Raw genomic sequence first — 26,442 nt, 5'->3', positions numbered from 1 at the left:
TCCAATAGAGGTATCGATCCTTTTAGGATTGACAAAACATTGTACGCAAGAATTTCGATCGGTAAGTCTATTTAACTTTAAACGAACGATCGCAGTCAAAAGAATTCAATTTGATAGCAATTCGTAATCAAACTTGTAACGAAGCTTTGCCAAACTGGGACAATTACAAAGACCAATTTCATATTTCTTTTTCTGCGCAAGAACGGAAATGTAGTCACGATAAGGATTTCTTACGTTCTCTATAACGTAGAACTGGAAACGAAATCCATGTTTGAACAGAAAAATTCAATAAAGACGCGGAGCAGGTAATCTTGTTATGGAAAATCATGAAGCTCACGACACTTAGGAGAACTTTTTCAGTAAAATAAAAGACAAGAGATAGAGGTATGCAATGAATTTCAGTAGCATCAAATCGAATTCTAGTCTGAAAATATGATGTAAAACGACTTTTTGACTCGCACCGAGGAATTCGAATTGGATAATTAGGATGTTGCGATATATTCCATGCCCGCAATATAAAACCCATATTCCCGAATACTTTTCTATTTGATCTTATTTATTTATTAATGAAATCGAATCACAGAATGATTAAATTAATATAAATAGTGAATAGTTAACAACGATTATTGTGAATTGTGCTTTTCTCATTTGGTTCTTTTTTCTTCAGTGTTCCTTAAAAACAAGTCTGTTGGAATGAATATATAAAATGCAGTTTTCTAGTTAATTACGTAAGGGGTCTTATATCTATTATATAAGAAGTGATGAGAAAATCCGTAAGAGTATCACAAGTCTTAGATAACAAGTTCAAAAGGATTTGAGTAAGACATAGAATATATGTGAGAAGAGCGTAAGAGAATACTGTGTGGAAGAAAATAGGAAAGAATCGTAAGAAGAAGGATGAATGCAAGCAAAGAGAGAAATATATCGTCGCAACGTGAAAGGAGTTTTCATTTTTTTTATATTTTACAGAGATATGTTGCAATATCTGTTTTTTTTTTCTTAAAAAACATAAAACTGCTACTACTCGATAATTATCTGTTTAAAATCAAGATCAAGGATCAGATAAGTAAAACAATTTTCAATGAAAAATCATTTTCCACGTATCAATTTTCCATTTAATTTTCATTTGATCATCGAACAAAACCATAACTAAAATTTCATCACGCGAATCGCCCACTCGTATCGGTCACAATAACATTATCAACGAACGTACAAAGTTACGTTTCGCTTCAGTATCGAGCAATTCCGCGAATACGAACAAAAGGGGTCTGAAATATTCATTAATTCCGAAGTGACTGCTCCTCGAGCTTTACTTGGCCAAGATAGAAACTTATAAACGAGGTGGATGCCAGCGAATGAGAAACGATCGTTGCTCTTTAATTGGTCGACGTTTGTCCACGTTCGTGAAAGTTTCCGCGCGTCAAGTTTTCTAGAATCGATCCGAGGCTTGGAAAACGGAAAGGTTCATTTATTATGGGGCGGAGTGCAAGATAAAGCGGAAACTTTCCAGCCTGATATTCAAAAGCTGTGCCCCCTTTTAATGTTATAGCCTCTTTGACACGTCGCATCGTGGAAAAGGAACTCTCGGCTCTTGCACTTTGTGCTATCCTCCTTTATGCTTTTATTGGTAAAAATTATCCTCGACGAATTGCATTTTAAAGAGCAAACCTTTGACAAGCTTCAAAATTCAACTAACATTTGCAAATCGATCCCTCGTAAACCTGTGAATGTTAAAGCAAAATCACGTTTCGTTCGTTTCTCACTTGATTTCTTCTTTCCAGCCTTTTTTTTTTCATTTGCATTTGAAATTGTATACATATTCAAAGAATCGTTCGCTTCTTCGAGCAAATTTATGAAAATCTTCGCTCTTTACATTTACATCCGTTTATCATAACATTTTCACTTGAAGTTTTGTAAGAAATCTGCCGCATTCTGCGTTTTACGACCGTACATCGTGTACCTTCATTGCTTAAAAGATGGCATTTCAGATGGCACGAGGGAAAGAGGAGAACTTCGCTCGCTCATTCTCGAACAGAAACAACAGTGTCATAATAATTATAGCGTGTTAATTTTTTAGCAATATGTAATAATTCGATCGTGGATGTTTATGCTCATTGTTTGTGTCAATCACTGAGATAGATTTCTGTAATTTTCTACTGTAGGCGTTTCATTCACGACACGAACACAATGAAGCTTCTAAAGACGTGCAGGGCTTGCTCGATAGAAGCAACAAGGGACTGTTGACAGAACGTTGCTTACGCAACTTGGGTATTGCCCAAGAACTCGATTCACTCTAGTCATTATTAGAGAGTAGTAGTAGTCATTATTATATGATCTTATATTTTTCGAGAAGATAGATTCTTAAAGTTTGTGAAAAGTTCGATAAAATTGGAGTAGCTGATAAAATTAAAATTGACACTGAAAATTTGTTGTTTTAAAATAATTCTAATTCCTCGCATTTCTCCTGAAGATTGTAGGCCTTTCTGTAAATGGTTTCGTTTGATTATTGACTTTAACAATTGACAACCAATATGAATTTATTATTAGAGTCGACACACATTACGGAGTCGAATAAATATTGTACAATTTTTTTGGACAATACGTTTTTCACAGTATGATTAGTCCTTTGAGATATAATAAATTTTGTATAAAAATTTACTATAGAGGATCAGAAAGCAATCACAAAACTCTTACGTTAGTATCATTAATTTCCTACCCTTTACCTATATTTAAAGAACACCTGACTTTTAAATACCTGTCACTGATAATCATGGATACATTGGTCCATTAACTGTTACTTTTCTTTGCTGTATTGTCATATACACGCAGGTGATCGGGTCAAATGGAGATTCTATTTATTCTTTGCCATAGTTTATTACAGTTTTCAGACAGAACAAAGCTGCTGTTTTCCTTCTTTCACGTTTTTGCATCTCTCCACGAATTTATATCTCATTTTATATCTACCGTCTTTTTCCGTGGACCTACATTTCTGCATCTTTTGCATCCTTCTCGCGAATATTCATATTTTCCACGATTTCATATTTCCGCATTTAAACTGGGTTACTTTCTTTCCTATTCACGATACGGAGGCATTCTTTCTGGCTATTGTTCTATCTAGAATGTTTTCGCGTGAACGTCAGGACGAGGCGATGTGAAAAGGATTTAAAGTTAATCCCTCTCGAGGAATTCCAAACCGTCCAGATATGAATTAAAGGTTCATTAAAAGAGAGGAAAGAAATGACTGAAACTTGGTGCTTTCTGATAATTATAAGTTACACGAAGTTCCGTAGTGAATGTTTAGTCAGACGATATTGAATCGGAACTTCTAAATAATGATTACCTATATGATGATTTCGTAGTGGCAAAAATTTGACAAATTTATTTTTCACCCTCAGCTTTTGCGCTAATGAAAAGTTTTATATATATATTGTCTCAATATCTTTCATTTTTGTATTTTCTATAGAAAAATTCCGGTTTCATATTTACATACCTGGTAATATTGGTCCTTCGAATGTTTTGTTCAATCATTTGTTCAATCCTTTTTACTGAATCTATTTTACATTTTTAATATAATCATCCTACAAATAAATTTCAACTAATTATAACAAAAATCGAATTAGCTATTTTGCCTAATATCAATATCACGACTAATTTTAATTTTATAGGATGTTGTTTCGATATATGTATTGTTTTATTATATTTTGGGACAATTGAGAAATTCTTAATATAAGGAGATTCTAAACTTTCCTGATTCTCAAATCTGGAAGATGACATAAATTATTTTTCCAGTACGTGTGGAATTATTCTACGTATACGTGCTGGTATAAACCTTCTCCTATCTTCCTTGATATCCTTTCGTAGGACCTCTATTATGCCAGTCGTAAAAAAAAGACTAGAAATTTCATTCTGGTACGAATTATGCAGTGAAAGGCAGTAAAGGTCTGACAATTACGATCCCTTGGAAATCTAGGATACCGAGGTCCTCTAGCATCTGCAGAATTCAATCTATTGAAGATTTGTGGTGCATGTTTCGAGAAACTGAAGAATAACTTCAATAATTATCGGGAAGATTTGTTTGAAGACAACTTTCTTCCTAGAGAACCGTAAAGATCCCTTATTCTTTTCATAAAAAGTTATTCTCCTTTGTAACAGCGAACTTCTTTGTAATCGCATCAAGTCGCCGAAGTTATTGTTTCTTACTTATGATATTGACTTATGATATTTAAGGCATGTAAATATGAAACCGGAATTTTTGTATAGAAGATACACGTTTATGAAAATGATTAAAAATATTTTATTCGAAGTATTGCCCATCGCTAGCTATACATTTTTCCCACCTGTTTGGCAATTGGTGGATGCCACGCCAAAAAAACTGTCGCTCTTTTGAGTCAAACCAGTCATCGAGCCATTTACGTACATTTTCGTAAGAAGCGAAGTGCTGGTCAGAAAGCGCGTGTCCCATCGATGCAAATAAATAGTAATCGGACGGAGCCAAGTCTGGTGAGTAGGCCGCGTGCGAAAGTATTTCCCAACTGAACGCTTCGATCGTTTCCTTGACCGGTTTTGCTGTATGTGATGGTGCATTATCACGAAGCAAAATTACTTTGTCTTGCCTTTTTTGATATTCTGGTTGTTTTTCACGCAAAGCTTGATTCAAATCGATCGTTTGTTGTCGCTAGGGCTCAGTATTAACGGTTTCGCCAGGTTTTAACAGCTCATAATAGATCACAGCCTTCTGATCCCACCAAACACAGAGCATTGTCTTCCATCCATAGCGATTTGGTCTTGTAGTCGATGTCGGTGGTTCGCCTGGAGCTACCCATGATCTTTTACGCTTAGGATTCTCAAAATATATCCACTTTTCATCGCCAGGCACAATTCGGTAGAGAAACGACTTTCTTTTTTATCTGGCGAGCAGCATTTCGCAAGTGATTTTTCGGTTTTCCTGCTGTCTTTCATTCGGTTCATGTGGAACCCATTTTCCCACCTTCTGGATCTTTCCCATGGCTTTCAAGCGTATGGAGACGGCTTCTCGTGTCACGTTTAATCGATCAGCGAGTTGTTGTTGCGTTTGAGCGTCATCCTCGTCCAACGATGCTTGCAATTCGCTGTCTCGAAACTTTTTCGGTGGTCTTCCGCGTTCTTCGTTCCTCGCGCCAAAATTGCCACTTCTGAATTTTTTAAACCACTCAAAGCACTGTGATTTACCAAGAGCATGCTCACCGTAAGTTTCGACAAGCGTTCGATGCGATTCTGCGGCAGTTTTCTTCAAATGGTAACAGAAAATCAATGCTGTCCGCAAATCGTAGTTTCCAGGCACAAAATTTGACATGTTCGACGCTATTACAAACTATGCTGTTGTATGAAGCTTGTATTGTTCCGAGTCGAAAATGTTTGTGAGATGTGAACAAAGACTTTTGGCATGAATGACGCAGTTTAATGATAACTACGTTATCGGCTAGGGTCATCTATAGGCAAATTCCGGTTTCATACGTACAGGCCTGAATTTTGATGCTCTACTTTTAATTTAATACGATAGATAATCTTAATTTTGTGTTTCTAAAAATCGTATTATTCCAAATTCTTTATTTTTAATTATAAGCACAATCATATTACATCTTTGTAACCTTTTACGAATCTTCTGGAATACTTATGCATTAACCCTAGTTATATTCTCTTCGAAATTCTCCCTTGTAATCATACCAAATTATTTAAATTTTAAGACAAGTTATATTTTGTTAGTACTTTATATGCGTTTTGAAATATTTTTGCAATTTAAAAAGATATTTCGATTTATAAAATAATTTCAGAGCGTCTAAAAAGAGAGAGGGAGATATCAATGTACGAACAGTGTCGGTTTTTAAAGATCTAAAACGTGGAGCCATTCAGGGTGGCCAAGTCTCGTGTAACAGAATTGAAAAGAATGTCAATAGTTGTTCGCAAAATTTCCTCAAGTATGACCTAAAATCTGTATCGAGCTTGCATGCCGGTTACCGTATTCAGTGCTCGGTATTGTTCGGTTTCAAAAGCTTTCCTAGAAGTTTCCTTCTTCCCGGTATACGTAATCTATTAACTTGGCCTAAGGGACGATATTATGTAATCAGTCGAGACGAGGCGCATAAGCTGCATCGAACCCTCTGTTACGTTACCTTGCCTTTTATAAATTGCAACGACGCGACCGTCCATGCATCTCGTGGATCAAATGCATAAACGTGCACGTAATATCCAGCAACCCAGATATTCCGAATGTATGCATACACTTGTAACGCAATTCTGTCCCTTATTTTGCAACCAAGTGTGATATAAATTCAGATAAAAGGAGAAGAAAGTGTACTTGAATTTATTTTGAAAAGTATGCAGATTTATAATTTTGATCGATTTTAATATTACCTATTACTAGATTTACATTTTTGCAGTAGAAAGTGAAAGAGATGGTGGAATTGTAATGGGATCCTGTTATCTGTATTGTTTATTTTAATGAAGCGTACGGAGGAAAAAGGATATTCACGTTTATTTAATTGTATTTTGGAACAAATATACGAATCTAAAATTTTGATTAATTTTACTAAATATAAATTTTATGAAAAATGAAAGAGGTAATCAAATAGTAGCAGAATTTTGTTACCTGAATTATCAATTAAGATCAAGAAAAATAATTTAAAAAACGAGAAAGCTAATTTCCAATTTCCAAACTGGATGTAATCAAACTCAATTTCATAATTTGTTTCGACATTCAAAATAAAAATGAAAAAAGTAATCGGTGGAAAAATTCATATTTTTACAAAAGTACACTTACGCAAATTTGATCGACCACTTGCAATAACGTTTTTTACGTTTGCCATCAAATTTTGTTTTCCTCGCGTATGTGTGTTTTCTGCTCGCATAGTAATTTTATTTGTTCAAAAACACCGGAGTGTTCGAGCAAATCTACTTTTTTCACTAGACGAATAACGTATAGTCGCGAATATGTAGAAAAAGATAAATGTTCGGTCGAATGTCATCATGCAAGATAAAAGGTAAAAAGTAAATATAACGAGAGGAAGAGAAATGGTCAATGAAATAATGATTTATCGAAGGCGTTCTTGTAGATTAGTTGCAGCGTAAGTCACATTCGCTTTAGGAATTCGTCAAATCTTCACGACAGTCCCGAGATATCGCAGACTGTTCTTGCTCCATGAAATTACGATATCATTCACGTTGCTTGACGTGGAAATCTGTCTCGTTCACAGTTCACAAATAGATTGAAAATCGTTTCTGCCAGTCTTCCCGCGATATTTACGCTGCCTGTAATTTGATTATTATCTTATCGTGTTGCGTTCGTCAAATTGTTAAATATCTGGCTGTATAAATTAATCGGCTGATTTAATCGAATCAACTGTAGCATTAGCATTGATTTAATCTTTTATACGGTATTGGAAGATAAAAAAAAGATGCAGAGATGAAATTGAATCTACCTATTACATTAATGGTTTTTAGCATCGAATTGAGTGAAAGTTAAACGATTTATGTTACTGTTTAAGTAGTAGCATATATCTTTTAGTGGAAGAAACGCAGTAGTTTTTAACGCAAAATTGAATGAAAATTAATCAATTTAAATTGTTGTTTATGTAGGAGTATACATTTACGAATGAAAGAAACAGGTAGTATTATAATACATCCTCATTCCATGAAGATAATTGTATAATTTAGATTGCGTGTTCTTCGTTTCCACATGCAGCTTTCTCTGGAAAACAAGACATTCTACGATATCTGCCGCCATGTCGAATCCAAATAGACACACATAGGTAGTACGTGCATATACGCATAGTACGTTTATCGAATGCATACAAAGATCACCTACTCCTATAATAGTACGAGCGTTTCTGAATTTTTAATAGTAATTTCAAGCTAAGTGAAACTTTGTTGGATGATTTTATGGAAGATTTCTAAGTTAGAATCTGTAGTAAGAGTTGTTAAAGACGTATTGAGAATTTTCTCTGTTTGGAAGAGAATTGATTCAACCGAATAGTTTTTAATAGCAAGAAATTCTTTTGAATTCTTAATGAAATAAGTTTTTAATCTTCAGTTCTTCCTGTCTTGAAGATAATCAGGGGAGCTGATAGTTAAAATCTATCGTGTAAATCATCAAAGAAAAGTTATGAGTTTAAATTGTAGAAGACGAATGTTAAATACTTCCTGCTTGCAACACAATTTCTTTGGTCTAGATTTTAGTAAAAGAGATGTTTTTTTTCAACTTTGTGAATCGTAGTACTTTTCAGCATTATCAAATTTGATTAGGACAGTTTCATGGAATCTTTTCATTTTTATTTCTCCGGGATTTCAACACACATTTTAACAAATAGTTCATTGAACTCCTTCTATATACAAAGGAATTAAGTTAGATCTTTTTCCTTATTTAATCATTAAACATTTGTTCGAAATCTTAATTTAAACTTGACACAGTCAAAGGATCCGATATCATGGAACGTACAAGCTGTGCATAAATATTCAGATGAAAAGACACAATGACACTATGATCCATTACCGTTATAATACTAAATACCACCTCAAGGCAATTCGGAACTTTATGCCTTGAAAAGCATGAATGATTTCGACCATGCCAAGAGTTCAGCTTTTACGTGAATTTTTCATCATACTTCCAGTGACGTTTGTTCGTGTTAGATCTGATATTGTTCCTTGATTCTGTTCTACTCGGAAATCAAATAAAGACATTTAACCGCGTTTCTTGAAATTAATTTTGAGTAGTAGCCTAACCTAAATTAATTTTTCATTGTAACATATCAGTATTATCAGATCAAGAGGAAAATTTTCGAAATTCTTACAATTTTAATATCTACAATCTTCTTCGCAAATTCAATCAAGTCTTTATAATTATAAAGGTCGACAAAGAAATGAACACATAATTAAAATTTACAAATTATACGTCATCGCCAATAATTCGATTTACAAATTTAAATAAAAGAAATAAAAAATTGAAGACCTAGAGATAAGGATAAAGATAAAAAAACATTTTCACCTGCTTCGTCAAGAGGAAAATTTTAGGACATACGGAACAGTTTGTCAGTGCAAACATTAATTTAAACTCCATGATCATTTAACATCGAATTCAAATGACACGTGAATCGCTGAATCGAATGGTTCACTCGATCGTTAGTATTTGCAGAATCCGACAATGAGTCAGACAGTTAATGAAGGTTGCAGAGGTCACGAGACGTAATCGACCAAACGACCATTCATTATTCATAGAAAACTTGTTGAAATCGATGTTTCTTTCACGAGCGCGTACTGCTCGTTATCAGGGAGAACAGAAGTCAGGAAAAACGTTGATATCAGTGGCAACGTGAATATACCCGAGGCGAATAAAGAATTAAACGAAAGGCCAGAGTTAGCAACGTTGAAATTATTGATGATCGCGAGACTTTTCTATGCTTCACAGTGGCTTCCTTTGCTTTCCCGAACAGATGTATGTACATACATAGTGTATTTCTGTATATATAGAAATAAGATTATCGTTAGTGGTGAAACCCATACTTACACAGAGTTGCTTTACCTGAAAGCAAAACAAAAAATATTACAACGGAATTTTCTATTTATTGCAACGAAATATTGATTAGTGCCTAATTTCGTCCATTGAATCTACTTAATTGAACATCAACTCGTATTATATAAGTAAAAAATTATACAATAGTTTTTGTCACAAGTCTTCATAAATATATTATATATGTTATATCAAACATTTTTAATTACCAAAGATCGAGTGGCCAGTTAAGTTAGTCAGTTAGTCAGTGTTAGTCAGTTGGTTAAGAGTGGTTAGTTGAACAAACTAGGAGATCAAAATAAATAATGCATCAAAGAACCAAATATAATATACGCGAAATATAATTATTTCAATATTTACCACAGAAAATTTTTATAAAGGTATAATGTGTTTTATAAGAGACTTTTTGAAATTTCATTACTATCTTGTAATGACACCTAACTATCGTATAAGTAGTCAATGTAACAGATGGATGATATTCCTATGCTCGCATCTATTTGACATATGTAGTAACCAGAATTTACCTTGAATATTACCATCGCGCATTACAAATCACCCTATGGCTGCGTAGTTACCATATTCATAGCTCGATATTCCTTTCCTTGTCCCAATTTCAGCGCTGGTAAGTGAATTCGTCAATGACGGGATCAGCTGCGAATCGAGATATGTAACGTTGTTAAATATCGTGTTTGATCATCGGGATGATAGGAGAATGATGTGCAAACATCATATGCATGTTAATCGGTCGACCATTTCGGCATGTTAGCTAAATTTCTCGCGTTAAAGTGATATATTCGATAAAGCCAAGTTAGACCAAAGTCAAAGTTTGTATCAAGTTGCTAGTACAATGGTTTGACGAAGTATTTCGCGTAACACAAACGTGGAATGATACATCGGTTGTTTATTAAGGAACCTGTCGCCTTGAGAAGGTTAGATTCACGAGCGTTGGATAACTGAATCGAGATTCCTGACAGTCGACTCGAATTTTAATGATCTTCGTGTTACACGCGAGATGGTATGTGGGTTAGTGCGGAACGGTTTTAATTACCTTTTGTTGATTCTGTTTGTTTATTCTGTTAGACGAGATTGTAGACGATGGATAGTCAGAATTGTGGTCGATGAAATTTTATGCGAATTCTATGCTTTAGGAGAGAAGGATTTTATTCTTTGTGATATTTTGGTTCGTTGCACATTTCTATAAATTGATGAAAAATTATGTACATATCTCACTGCTTTAAACATTTCGTTGTCGTTAATGTATAACATGAGAAACTATCTATCTAGCCAAAAAGTTAATGCTTGTCTATATCTAGAAAATACTAGTATCTGTAGAATATAAGCATGAATTAATAATAATTGTAAATGTGTACCTATAGAATATTTATTATTGCCTACGAATGATGAATTTTTTCATAATTAAATTCAGGGTAAGACGAATAAAGTAAAAATTAAAAACCGAATCTTTTACAATTACGAAGGCAAAAAGGTGAAAGTTCTTATAGATTTCGTTACACTTCGATCAAGAATGATTCATCGTGGAGGTCTTCCGGAAGTAACATACAATTATTATACGCATATTTCATTTCCTCCATGCTGTTGGTTTGTTCAGGAAGTTGCACTTTATACTCGTACGTGAGTTCATGCAATTTTAAGTACATATACGTTGACCTCTACCCATGAACTTTTTACGATTGCTTTATCAGTTCCATCTTATATGTATTTTGCTTTATCCGTGTAAAGTATGTATATATACATTATTTTATTTTATTTTCAATATGTATTACTGTCCGTAGAGATGGTAATAACTGTTTATATAAGTAATAGGTCGTCCCAAAGAAACAAAATATCTAATGCTATCAGTCCCTTTTTCTTCTTTCTTTTTTCTTGGTTACCGCGTATTATTATGATTATTCTGTTCCTCTATTATCTTTTTGGATACTCTTTTCATTTGTCGTGCGAGATAATTCATAGTTTGCGTGTATCAACTGTGGATATAAGATGTTCCACAGTTTTGGTTATTTATCATTGGAAGAATAAAATATGACGTTTCTTTCAAATTTACTACTTTTTGTTAGAAAATTATGCTTGAGTTAGAAAACAAAGTTGATGTTGCATTTGATACTGTTGTCATTGCACTTGTTTACAACTGGTTACCTTTAAACTATAGAATATAAATAAAAATAAGAAATATTAAGAAGAAATTTTAAAGAACTCAAACACAAAAGTATCGCGTGAAATATAAGATAAAAATAAGTTATATTTCTAAGAAGAAATATATTTCACATAGCGTATGTGTTACGTTTAAAATTACATGTATATATTCTAATAAAATGATCCATACGTTAATTAACACGTAGAAAATTAACAGTTTCGACAATACAAATTTACGATACAAGTCTTATAGTATCAAAAAGTTGCTCCGCCTCTTATCCGTCACGTGTCATAAATCCGGTCGATTCTCCAAAATGCTAACAATGTGAATAAAATAGGTACACTCGTCTAACAAGTCACCCTTCAGTGTATGATTGATCCCCTAAGTGGCATAGATGGAACCTTTTCGTGACCATTACAAATAGCTTGAAACTCATACAGAATATCTTGAAAAAAAAGAAATTGCCACTTAATTCATATTCCTATTAAACCACGCTACAAACCAAAAATTCCAATCTCTGACAAAGTGTTCTTATACCCATTGGCTTTAAATTCATATTGTTATTCGTGCAACGAGATTATTAATTCCCCATTAACCACCATGAACGATTCTGGTTTAACAGTGGTAAGTTTCCGAGTGAAACACAATTCGTGGCGGACGACAGAAATATCTACAACTTGGTTACTCTTGAAAATGGAACATGCTCTTCGTGAAACTCAGTCGACGAAATACCCAAATGAAATTCTGCGGTTTGTTAGTCAGATTAATTGTTCTGCGTCTGTATCGCGTCCGGTGTGAACATCGAAACGAAGGGTGCATCTCGGTGTATCTCGAGTTCGACAACTATCCGTATATTCGTAATTTAATTACGTCGAGAGCAGATAAACGAATTGTTTATGTTTGTACGCCATTCTTCATCGCAATATTAAGTTTTCTGCGAGTTTGCTAAACGCACACAGCGTTTCGTGCCACTTGAATTAATTGAATATTTCGCGGTTTAATTGGATTCTTGCTATACGTCCTCTATGTCCAAAGATAAGAGATTTTGTTGCTGCATTACGTTCAAAAATATTTTGATTTAAAGGAAATTTGATATCAAACACTCTTGTAGGATCTTATACTACGATTAATTTATTTACAACAAATGGATTGTACAGATGTTGATGCTGATAAACAGGAAACGATGGTTGTTTAACGTGAACTAATCACACTAACGTACTATAATTTAGACAATTAAATAATTAATTTGTAACTCTCGTCACCATGGATCCAGCGTTTTGTCTCACGCGGACCACACTCTCTCGACAACGCAGTTCGCATTCTCTGACTTTTCGACTGATACTGACTGTTAATTCGTCTTTCTCCCTTAGCATCCCTTTGTCCTTTTGTCTTAGCCCCACCACGCACGTGTTCTGCAACCGCTCGTAACCAGGGTCACGTAGGCCTTTTCCACGAAACTATTCGATCGAAGGACCGACGACACATTGATGGGTCTGTCGGCACTTCGGCTTTCTCGCGACATCGTTTATGGTTCACCCGATATCTCTTAAGCCTTTTGTCCACGATGCTACACTCTTGATTTTGCTTTTCAAATTAAAAAAATTAAATGGGATTTTAACAGTTTCCTCTTTCTATGAAAGTGTATAATAACCATAGTATTCGGACTAGTCAACGATCAGCGATAATCGAATCCGGGCAGTATTCTTCTCTCGAGAAAGAGAGAGGACCAAGAAAATTTACAAACGTTGAAATACGTTTTCGATAGTGCGAACAACGGTATTCGCGACGATATTCCACGATCTTCGTCGTTTGTTTCGCATTACGACGCCGTTAATTTCCACCGGGCGGCCGGTCGCTAGCGTCGTAAGTCTCCTAGAGATATTTATGTAACGCCAAACTGCTTCCAAGTACCTACATTTCTCACCTACTGTTTTTCGTGATTCATCCGCGAGACAATCTTATCAGTTTCTTTTCGTGCGCACGATGTCACGAAAAATTGTTGTTAACGATGATACAAATAATAACTGATAGACTATTGTTTTATTTATAATTGCTTTGAAGGTTTATATATGCAGAGTAGTTTGACACGAGTAGAACGTTTAGCGTTTTTTAATTAAATAAGTGAACAGAGAAATATGTTTAAGATGAGAAATAGGTTGCTTCATGGTGTGAACGATGTGTAAAAATAATTTGTTGAAGTTATTTTGAAAATATGCCGAGGAACTAATGATTATATTTTATAATTTAGTTAGAGAAGTATAAACTATTTCAATTACATTAATATTATAGTAACATATTGTTTGTTTTCATAAGCTTTTTGCTTAGTGTAGTAAGTCTCTATTTTTCCCCAATCAATTAAAAGGAGAACATAGTAATGTTCTATAAATACTGCTGCAACAAAATGAAACCGCATTTTGAAAATTTAGATGTCATTATTAAAATATTACTCGTAACACCTCATTTCCAGCGTGTATTAATATTACATTCTAATTATAATAATCAATGCATCAATTCAATACATTTTGCATCGTAATCATATATCATTTCTATATCCCCAAAAAACATATAAAACAGTAAACGAGTAATAATACAATATCAACATAACGTATATAAATTAATATCAAGTCAAATGTGCATTAACTAAAAAATCGATTAAAAAATATCGAAGCTAGGGAGACTCAAAGGAAATATATTCTTTTAGATCTTTTTCCTGCTAATCACTTTAAGTTATTACCTCATCTTTCATAACGGAATTTTATCAGCGATCTCAACAGAACGAATGGAATGAAAAGAGAGGAAAATCGAGCTGATCTTCGAAACGGCCGTCACGAGGAAAATTACTCTTACCAATGGAATAAACTTCCATTGGCGAATAAAAGATCTCGTCGGTAGTTGTTATTAGCCGAATGTTTCTGGACTATTTCCAACTCGGGATCAGTTTCGTTTGCGATCCCGGACTTCTTGTTTCATTGGGGACCTGCTATCGGACCGTGACCTCCTCAACAAGTAATTATCTCAACTTTCCACCCCTCGATATCTCCTTCTCTATTCATCACCCTTCAATCGGCTTGGCCTCTACGTGCATCGCATTATTACGGAAAATCCAAGGAAACCGCGGAATGTTCAACAGAATGATATTGCGTGGAAGAATTTAACAAGGCCGATATGTTTCCCAGAACATCTTCTACCTCGCTGACTCCGTCTGAGAGGAAAGGTTAGCTCATTACCGTGGAAAATGGAGATCCTCCGGTAGAATTATTTAATATTTTCCTTTTACTTCCTGCGTCGTTAGCGGAATCTTTTCTAATTTGCAATTAGTTTTATTTGTCTGATATCTCATTGGATATTAAGTACAGGGTTTGGGAACCACCCTGTCATTTGTTATTCGTTTTATATTATAAGGAAATATTGCGCGTTCTATTCATTAGGGTTTTATTAATGTTTCGCTTCGTTGATACTTTAGATGAATACCATTATATTATTCCTTTGAATATATTAATTATATGTACTAACGATATTTATTTTATGTACACATATTTTTATTACCTCGTGTTCTTAAATACCTACAATACAATTTCAAAGATTTTCCATAATTATGAAATGAATCTGTGATATGGTCTTGACGCTTTTAGCTCTCAAAGAGCCTTGAATTTCGATGACGTAACTCCCATGATTCTTCCTTCAACTTACCCATTTCAATAGCAGAACCTTCGTGGTGCTCATTGAAAGGACTAAACGCTCGTTAGTAGCGAAATTCCAGTATTATTGGAGAAATATACTTGCATTAATTTTGAACATACCCAAAACATCTCCGTGTTATAAAAATACCAAGAGGGCTCTGTCTTTCCTACAAAAAGCGTTTCTTACATTTATTTCCGTATATCTCGACCCACGCTATTAACTAACGTTAAACCCTATTTACCATTCTGAATTATATGATAAGATATTACAATAAGTTATTATTAATAACAAAGCCATACTGCTCATTCTCTCAGCTACCATACTAAACGATCCTGTTTCGAATAAGAATCTTTATTTACTTATTTACTAGTCGTTCATATCTGTTTCTAAATTACTGTAGTAAATATAAGCTACTGTAAGCATCCCGGAATCATTGAAAGCATTCCGACATTGTCAAGGAAGTCAGACCTTCGAAAATTCATTCAAAGTTACACCGTAGAAGATAAATGAGCCATGATGTTCGAAGCTTGTGTTGGAAGTCGGAACAATTTTCTAGCGAAACACAGTCAAAATTGGCGCACTCTACGAGGAACCATCCTGCTGGTGGAACACAAATAAGGGACGTACAATTCTGAAATGGAATACCGGCTGAGAAAGTATACGCGCTTGTTTAGCAGAGCATAAAATAATTTGTATCCGAGTAGGGGCTGAGGGCAGGTTACGTCTGACAAACAGCTGGATTGTTGTCAAAAAATAATAAAATAAGATACATTAGTACCTTCTTAATTTTCCTTAAGAGTATGGCTTTTAATTTGAAATTTTGATCACGTTATATTTTTATATTTCTCTTTCCATAGATATTTAATTTTTCTATTAGATATTCATTATCAGTGTCTATTTTTCATATCCTGATTTAATCTTTTAATAATGTTACTGATATTCTGTAATATCTATTCTCTCTGGTTTCTCCAAACTCAAAGTTAAACTTAAACTTAAACTTAAATTAAGGAATGTTAAGTGTATGAAATTCTATTACAACTCACGATCTAGAATGCCAGCCATCTCCTCTCTTCACTTCAATTTCATTCACCTACTTGCGAAAAATTAAATCGAGTTTAAATGTATCGTTTCCGTCTCCATTTTCTCAAATTAGGTCAAATCCACGAATTCTGAACAAATAGTTCATGAAAAGGGGAAGAAAAGATTCTAATTTATCGTGTTCCACGTAGCGTACTAACACGAGGGTGAATTTAAACGTGAATTCCAGTCAGCATGTTCGCGAAAACATCAGAAACGTTCATAAGTGAGGTAAATTGCCGGTGTTGAGCGAGGTTTAAGCTTCTACGAGGAATACAACTTAATTGCAGCTTCTTAAAAGCACCGTTTACCAAGATATTCGTGTTCACCCACGACAGAAGAAAAAGAAAGGAACACGTACGTTCTTCCAGATGGTTCTAATTCCCCTCATCAAACTGGCAACGTAAGCATTTCAACACAATCCTTAAACGTTCTAAAACCTACTTTCGGTAGTCTAAGCTTGATGCTGTTCGTAAAACAGGTAAAAATATCCAACGTAAGAAACGAATTTTAATATCAGCGTAATTGTCATTCGTACGAACTGTTCCTGATTTTAACGAAGGTTGAAACTGAACATATTCTGTATGGTTATGTTATGGTGATTAACTTTAGTGTTTTGCAATTGTTTGAGACTAATTTGTGTAGTGCATTATTTTGGAAATGATTTAAAAACTGGCGATTTTATTTGTAATACCAAAAATAAGTTTAATATGTAGATAAGTATATTTGAGATTATAAATTAATGTTATTTTTAAATGATGCTGTATATAATATTTGTTAATCTGCAATATTTAACAAATTTTTAATGCTTTATTATTCATACTGTTTTAGTTTTAAATAGTTCGTGTAGTGAAAATCATATTGAATAGGATACTTTTAGTTTCAATAGATAACACAAATCGATTGTACTTTAAACTATTTCAATATCGTATTGAGAAACTTAGAAAAATATTGAATATCGAATAAAAATACTGATATTAACCGCATTGTCTGAAATCCATATGTTAGCCATAAAATTATATTAGTAATGTTAATGTCTTATTTCGTTCATTTTATCGTTTTTTACCAATATCCACAGAATTACCAATGTATTAATATAATTTTTTTAATTGATCTGGGATATGTCACAATCATTATTCAGTATAATTATTTGAAATGACGAAAATGGTAGCATGTCATCGCAACATTACCAATATAAATCTTCTTCGTTTGACTTTGAAAACACCAGATGAATTACGTGAATAAATGAACGCAAAACATGACATTCGAAAACAGAAACTAAAAATCAAATACGAGCTACGTAAACAAACTAGCGTACTTAACTTCAGACGATATTGCTATCTATGAAAAAACAAAACAGCACTTTTCGTTTAGACGTCGAACGAAAAATAAGTAGTACGAACAAATTTTTCTTCCATCAGACTCCATAAGCAAATCTCTGAAACTTCAAAGATCAACAAATTTTTATTCAAACAAACAATAAATTACTCTCTTCCGTAGCGGAAAGAAGGCTGGTTAAACATTGAAAGATCGGGACAGAATTTCTCGCTCTAATCAGATACGGAACGAAAAGTAAGTAGTACGAACAAGAAATTCATCGGACTCCAAATTTCATAGATCAAGAAATTTTTACTCGAAACTTCCAATAATAAATAAAATTCTTCGAATGACCAAACAAGCAGTAAATTACTTTTTTTTCGTGACGCAAAGGAGGCTGGTCAAAGACCAAAAGAAGTCTTTTCAGGCCTTAAGCGTATTAGGGGATAGCGAACGTCTCGCCAAAGAGGCGTATAAAAAATGTCTTCGAAGCTGGAAATCGGATTTTCTAAAGGTCACAAGATCAAAGTGGCGGGCGTCGTGTGCTTTCGTCGTATGCCAGCCACGAAATTTTCCAGCTGGACTTTTATCGAATTTCGTCGGTACCGTGACCGGTCTTACAACGGGAAAAGTTATCAGCAAAAAGGAAACGGGAGTCCTTTACGTAGAGGTATCTGCCGTGATTTTGAACATCCTCCAGGACCATCGTACATACGTGCCCCCACACATGCGCGTACAGTTTTTTGTGTGCAAGGCACACGTAATGGCGATATGATGTTTTAAGGGATATAGGTCAAGGATTGGTCGGATCCTTCATGCGAAGGCTCCGAGTCGGTTGTTCTATATCGAAAGTTAACCTAAATTTTCACCAGGTCTCCCGTCTTTTGTCCACCATAGAAATCCTGCTTATAAACGAAAAGCTTATTTCCAGGTCTTAGTCGCTAATCCACTTTTTCAAACGGGACAGATTATGATTCACCCAGTTTCGCGTTACGTTCGAACTTATTACGGATTCAACTACTTTACGATGTAACGAGGGTAGAAACAACGATACCGAACGATGAAATAGATTTTGTACATAATTTCTTTTTTTTATTTTAGGTTCTGTAAAATGTTTATTTCCGAGATTTGTCTCTTGTTCTATTATTTGTTGAAATCTCTTTCTATTCCGTTAGTTATGCTTTGAATTTAAATAAAATGGGAAGGAATTCTACAATATAATATACCTATATACAATCGTCCTAATATAGTGTTATAGGGAACTAGATGCCCTGATCACGAAAATGAGTAAAAGTAGAATATTTAGTTAGGTGAAGAGTAGAATTTTATTAACGTAACGACTACTTCAAATAAAGGTCAGATCTGTTATCGAGTAATCTTCATATTTCCTTGCCAGAAAGTGATCAGGTAACATAAATAACAAAGAACTACCACTTTTCATGAATAACTGAAACAATCATGTTTTAAAAATAAAGTTTTATTCGTGTTCAAAGAACGATAAAAGAATACTAAAATTAATTCCTAGTTTGATCAATTGAACGGGCGAATTTCTTTGTTCCGTGTTCTGAAATTTTAATACGCAGAAAGCATTTTGCCTCTCTTCGTTTCGGTGTATCGATTGAACGTCTTTTCTATTTCCATCGTCGAAGAACAGAGAAGGTTGTATTTATCGATAAGCGAATTAATTTACATAATGTCGACCTTCAGGTTCTCGAGATACACAGCTTCGTTTCTGCATGAAAGAATTCGACATAATCGTCGCGTGTCCTGCAATTTGCGGACCCATTCTGTGAATTCCTCCCTGTTTATTACTAGAATTTGTTTGGGATGATAACAATCTATAGGTTTTAAGCTCGTAACTTGGAACTTTCAATGTTTGTTTATTCAACAATCATGACTCTGATGATGTATCAACATTTTCTTGTCCTCGTCCTTCATTGGCCGTTGAATACACATATGTGTGAATTTATATTAAATAAATTTTTGAATAATTACATTTCTATATTTAAATTTCCGTGGTATATAAATTGTTAGGCAATTATTAATTTCGGTTGGAGATAAAAATATTCGAACATGCTATATAAATAAAATAAATATAAATAAAATCTAAGCTTAATAAAATGTTCAATGCAGCTATGATTTTTATGCTCTGTATTTTAAATAAATGTAGTATTAAAAAAATGCATTGTATTACATTATCACATAGCTTTCACAAGGCAAAAATGCAATAACTTTTTATTCATTAAATATCCTGCTTCGCGCGATAAATAAAAAAATAGAAAAGCTTCGTTTCTTACACAACTCCTTCATAACAAGAATCTGTCTTTCCATTCGTTTGCTCTCTTCTCATTAAATCGATAATTCAAATTAATTAAATTATACCGTGATTAAAACGCTGCGATAAACTGAGATAAAACAAAATTAGTTCACGATTCGCATTCCAATAACGTTCGCCCTCATTTATCATTGAGACGGAAGTGAAATCGCGGCCAGTCTATCAAAAGAAAAAAAGCGTCAACCATTATTTCACCGGCTTTCCAATCGATCAGATTCCGACGGCGCATGCATCGATGGCTCGCTATCGTCGGTTTAACACGCGATTAAAAATCGTTATCCAGCATATGAATTAATTTACATAACGCAGCGCCCCGATTTGGCGACGTTTCGGAATAAATTTACAAAGCTATATGAAATTATGTAAATATCTGAGCAATTCCATTCCTTCTACCGACGGGAATGGTGTTTGTTTCGAGCTCTCCCCCTCTTTCCTCTTTTTTCGACAACTACTTTTCTCTCACTCCTACCCCCTTTTTCCCTGTCTTTTTCTCTATCTATCACGCTGTGCCGCTCTTTCTCTTCCCTTTCTCTATTCTTTTCACTGTTTCTCTGCAATTCTTCGCCCTTTCTTCTATCAATCTCGAACCGCGAATAACAATATCGGAGCCACAACTACATTGTTGCTAATGTTTCTTTTCAGAATCGAGTTATGTAAATTCTGCAACATACATATCGGCCGTTAGAACCGTCACTGTTAATATACTCGGTGTGAGTATACACCAGCTTGGTGTGAGTATCGCCGTTTTGTGATTTCGTTTTGTCTCGTCTATCAAGTGAACATGATGTTGCGTATGTTACGTTTTAAACGAGCGTCGTCGTGCGCGCGCGCGCGCGCGCAAGGTGTGCGCGTTTCGAGACCGCTTTTCACGATCGATGTTCAAGCTGACGATCTTTCGAGGCTTCTACAGAGAGTGCTTTTCAAACTGTCGTTCGTTATCTCCATTGCATTTCTATTCGTTGCGAGAGTGAATTGATTATACATGGTTACATATTAACATGCAGGATGGAATCATTTTTTTATTATGCTTCTGTGAGTTTCTGTTGGTCGATTCACCAGCTTTTGATTATTTTTTGTGGTACAAAACGATTTTATGTTATGTCAACGACTACAAACATTTTCCTTTTATAAATAGTATTGATGGCGACGTTATTTTGAAGTTTCAGGATGTATTCTCATAACTTTGTTGCGTTTGATCCTTAAATGACGTTATTGAGTCATAGATGACAGAGAATAGTTAAATTTAAGCAGGTTACCTAATTTTGGATAAAAGTAATATTGATAATTTTTAATTATTACATATAACTTAATTAATATCTGATAACCTAATTAATATCTATATAAAATGAAACTAAGTAGCCTAGTTGAGATCTAATTTGAACTATTATGATCATTTATGACTTAAACATACAAGATAAGAGAATATGACGATTTTGTAGATTTTGGAAAACTTTTTCTCATATTTTAGACGAAATTATTTCGAAATTTGGGCTATAATGATTTTAAATTCTGCAATAATTTATATTTCACAATTTGGGACGTTTGGAATAGCTATTCACTAATACATTTATTAAGTATGGTGAAGTGCTCGACCATTCATTACGTGTATGGTATATTCTTCACTCTCGAAACGAGTAGAATAAATCTTGCTACTAATTTTGAAACCCCCTGTATGTGTCCTTAACATGCTCAGTGTTTTGCAAACATGAATTTTGGAGCTTCGTTTAAACTTTCATATTTGAAATAATAAATATTGATTTGAAATATTGGTTTATTCGTTAATGTTTATTTCGTGAATGGATCGTGAATACATTTCGAAATTGAAAAATTTTCTGACTATTATACGAAAACTATTAATTCAGTGACACTGAACGTGCTAAAGATAGAAAGTTTAATATTGTAAATTGGTTCTAACGTATTATTATTCGAAGATATTAAACTTAAATACTCACAGTTCCAATAAGTTTGTCTTCTTTTCGAATTTATTTTATTATTATTATTGTCGATAAGTAAAAAATTTTTCTGTGTAAATCTTTCTATAGAGTAAAAAATAACGATTTCAAGTTATTCATTTTTTATCACGAATTTTTCAAGTAATTTAAAAGATATCTTATTAACCTTCTCATTTGTCTAATTTCAATATTTTCTTTTTACAGTGAACTTAATGGAAGAACTAACAATAAGATATATAAAATGTTCAATTGCTATCATTTTAACAGTATCACTTTTAATTGATTATTCAGCAAATTTTTTCATTCCATTTTATTAAAAAAAAAATTTCATTCAAATCTATTATGGATCCACACAGCATATTCGCGAGAAATGCTTCAAAGAAAGTTTTGCTTGATGAAAGCTTGTGTGTTGCACTGCTGATTGCCGAGATATAGGCTATGGAAACACATGTCTGCGTGATGCGAAAATATCTCGATATACATATAACACACAATATCGCAGTTTATATTATTCTGATATTTACGTAAATATTAATAATCTCGAAGAGACTAACTTGCGCCAATGAAACGTTTCCAGCGACGAAGGTGGGAAATGTTCCTTTGGCCCTCTACACATTATCACGTTCGGGATATTGTGCAGGGAGTTAAAAAACGGGAGTTCAGAAATTTGCAGATTTCGAGTGCTCGATGAGCTAAGCAAAGCTGATTTATCGTCAGCCGACTGTTTTATATAAAAATCATTCACGCAACTTTATTATTTATTATACTCGTAATTACCTTGAATTTCAGAATTGTAAGTTGTCGTTTTCTGTTGTTTACCTTTCCATATTATCAGAATCGAAGAAAAAGTTCTGAAATAAAAGGAACATAATTTTTATTATTATCCAACCAAGAACTGACAAGTTGCGTTGAAACAGTTAATCTGAAAATGTTTAATGTCAATAACAATTTCTTGCCCAGGGACATCGAATATTAGAAGCCATCAATTTCCGAAATCACCTTTTTTAAATCTCTGCACTTATTGCTTCTAACTTGTGTGCTATTTTATTATTGTTGACCGACTCGCACGAATGTTTCTCACGTATGCGTCTTTGTGAAAGAATCTTAATTATTAAAGTCATTTACATATAATATAACAAGTATATTAGCGTACACATCGAAGCATCGTCTATTTTAAATCGATCGAAGAAGATAAAAAAGCTAGACTGCGATCGATTCGTAAACTCGTGTAAGCTTACCTGTACGTTTCCCAAGTTTTTGGAAACACAATTCGATGGACCAGTCGCATTTTGTTTTATGTGTGCGTTCGTGTACCGTGCCAAGATCTCTTCGAGTTATCGATACGATTTGTTTTTCAGCTACTTCCATCGACATTGCCAAAAATCGTCCGACTTGCGACTATGGTGTCGTCGGTAAGCAATTCGGGATATAGTTTCAAGCTGACTATTTCGTTCCAGTGTACACGACACGCGTGTACACTTCGAGATTTTATTCTTTCTTTTCCTTCAATTTCTACAATGTTTCATCTTCTCGTCTTCTGTTCGTTTCTACGTGTTGCATGAATACACGAGGATGAAACGCTGGGCACAATATCAAGCACGGATAACTCGTATGGAAATTGCTCGAAACTTGTTAATTGTAGCAGCCAGTTTTCTTGTAGAAGAAGAAGTAGCAGAAGCATAAAGCTACACATAGATAAATTAGACTTTTATTAGAAATTTATATATTATAATTAATTTGTTAGTGTGGAGTATAATTGACTAAATGATAAGGTACAGAGATAGACGATGCAGAATGCCAAAGGCGATTAAATCAATTTATATAACGTATAAATCACAACGAAATGCGACTACAATGAAATAACGAAAAAGTATGGATGCAAAGAGAATTCAAGTAAAAGTATACAAACACGTTAGCAAAATTTAAAGAAACGTGAATACGAGAAATAAAGCTTAGAGCTAATCAACAGTTGACAAGGGAAACAAATGCAACTCATACTATGTGAAGCGTACGAGTGAGTTAGAGTACTGGAACTGCGAGGCACGCGGATAAGGCCAGCAATATTCGACTATGCAAATCGTAAGAAAAGTTGCAGTCAGTTGGTGAACGCGCGGTCGAAAAATTTTGCTAAGTATACTTTGTGGGGCACGCTGGTGATGCAAAGGTGACAATGCTGCACGTCTGACAAAGATAATTCGGAGCGCCTTTTCCGCTTTGACGTTTGACAAAACAACTCGCGATCGACGTAAACACGGTCAAACCTATGTGCGTATGCTAGAGTTTAGGTACCACAAGACCACTGTCTTAGCAGAAAACGGCCTAGGCTCGAGCCCGCCGACGCTCAATGGGCGACAAAAGTGTCGTTTGTTGACATACCGTGCTAAAAATAGAACTACCGGTACCTACATGTCGATGAGTCATCGGTTTACGAAAATAACTCCGAGCATTATTCTATATTTAAATTACGTGAATTAGATGATGCCCCAAGGTTAAGAATACAATTTCTGCAACACTTAGGTATTTGTGGATGTTTCTTTTGACTACTTACAACATCTTGACAATATATGTAGCTGTTTACCATTGTTAACCCCTTCCCGTGCCATTTAGTTGGACGAAACTCGGGCCCAAGCGGTAGACATCGACGCGCGCTGAACAGACCAGACCGATGCTCGTAAACAGTCGCAATACGAACCGAAATGTAGAAACTAACATTCAGTGACGATCGTAACGGGGCAACAAAACAATCCGCGAGCTCGGTTGTTATGTTTACGTTTGACCCAAGTATCTGGTCGCGAGTCAGACTCGCGATGTTTACGTTTGGCCCAAGTATCTGGTCGCGAGTCAGACTCGCGATGTTTACGTTTGGCCCACGTATCTGGTCGCGAGTCAGACTCGCGATGTTTATGTTCGGGCCAAAATCTTCATCGCGAGTCTGACTCGATAAAGTACGGGAAGGGGTTAGATATCTGTGGTTCAGAGTTGAAATATTTTTTTCTTTTTAAAACTTTGACTTACATTTTTGTTATGAAAAATTCTGTATCTTAGAACATTAATCAAGGTATTCAGCAAATAAAAGTAATAGTAAAATAATATACACTTCAGTAAACAATATATATTATTCCTAAATATTAAATGGTTTAGCGTAAAGAGTTATACACATAACGATTTTCTAAAATTTTTACTATTCGATTGCGAAAAAAGGAAGAAGAATGTGAAGCGAAGGTTATAGTCGAACGTAACAAGTTTCGAACATTTTCCGTAGCACACACATACACAACAGTTTCGCAGGAAACGTCGAGTTCGTTCATTAATGCGGGGCCAAAAAGTAGATGTTAACACTAACAACTCCTATACTCTCTAAGCGCGACCTATTTTGATGCTGAATTTCACTTTTTCGAGCATTTACAGTGTATACATACATACATGTATATATACATACATATATATATATATACACAGACACATACAAAAGCTTTTTGAAAATTGTAATCGTTTAACAACCGAAGCTATATTACGAAAGAATCACACATTTCCATTTTTGTACTAAAAAAAGAAAAAAACAAAAAGAAAAAAACGCGTTAAAAAATATTCGGAAATAAAAATTTAATCAAGAACGATCTTGATTACGATTTGCACTTCTTGTTATAAAGATAAAATCCATTTTAACGATTGCGCTTGTATTTTTCGCTGTGTGCTTTGCATCGTTGCACGTGCAAACACCAAGAAATCAAATTAAATCCGATTGAAATCCGGAGAACGGAAATCGAGGAAGAGAGAGAAAGAGATCTGCAATTTGCGTACTTTTCTTTAGGCAGATCGGTCTTTCGAGCAAAGATTCGACGCTACAGACGCGGCTGCGACGCAATCGAGGATGAAAGATCGTCGTTTGCGATTTTCATCGACGCGCTTGTGCACGGAAATCGAGACACGAGATCGTCGTATGGACGACGTGATGGCGCGCGCGAATTGCCGGAAGTTATAGTCTCGCGATGCAGAGCTGCAGCTGGAACGCATGGAGCACTGAGAAGATCCGGGCTCCACGGTAAAAGTTCTCGCGGAAGTTAGAAATGCAAATTCCTGGTAACCGCGCTGAAGCGGAATCCCGTTTTTAAGGGTGAGAGGAGGAGAAGGAGAAAGAATTTCTTGGAGTCTCTCGGCGAGCTAGACTCGTATCGATGAACGGCGTACATTATGCTTGAATGAATGTATGTAACTATGGTGTATCATTGAATGTAATAAAAGAATTGTACAGAGATATTCGTGTCACGATCTGTTGAATCCAAAATGATCTGCTTTAACACTAGAATTACCAAATCTCATTTAATAAAAGGAGAAAGATTATGTAGGTTTTGGAAAAGTACTCGAGCGCTCTTTAGCAAAATTTCTATTG

General features: G+C 34.6%; 1 protein-coding gene across 5 annotated transcripts in view; it reads left to right on the top strand.

The window, feature by feature from the left end:
* Positions 1–26,442, top strand: part of LOC117204064 (protein tipE) — a 71,780-nt gene that overhangs the window by 24,833 nt on the left and 20,505 nt on the right. The window contains exons 4-6 of one of the 5 annotated variants that reach the window (XM_033441082.1): positions 20,743–20,831; positions 23,411–23,464; positions 25,864–26,309. The exons of 1 other annotated variant lie outside the window; for it this stretch is intronic. In XM_033441082.1, the coding sequence (XP_033296973.1) occupies positions 20,743–20,785 (43 nt within the window). In that variant the 3' untranslated portion in view covers positions 20,786–20,831; positions 23,411–23,464; positions 25,864–26,309. Of the gene's footprint in view, positions 1–20,742; positions 21,149–23,410; positions 23,497–25,863; positions 26,310–26,442 lie in introns of those variants that run through there. 3 more of the 5 variants (XM_033441083.1, XM_033441080.1, XM_033441085.1) reach the window with 3 other exon arrangements.

Source organism: Bombus bifarius, unplaced genomic scaffold, assembly GCF_011952205.1.
Source record: "Bombus bifarius isolate JDL3187 unplaced genomic scaffold, Bbif_JDL3187 scf7180000007977, whole genome shotgun sequence".
Classification (NCBI taxonomy): domain Eukaryota; kingdom Metazoa; phylum Arthropoda; class Insecta; order Hymenoptera; family Apidae; genus Bombus; species Bombus bifarius.
Note: the sequence above shows the minus strand (reverse complement) of the source record. Positions and strands in the feature narration are given on the sequence as shown.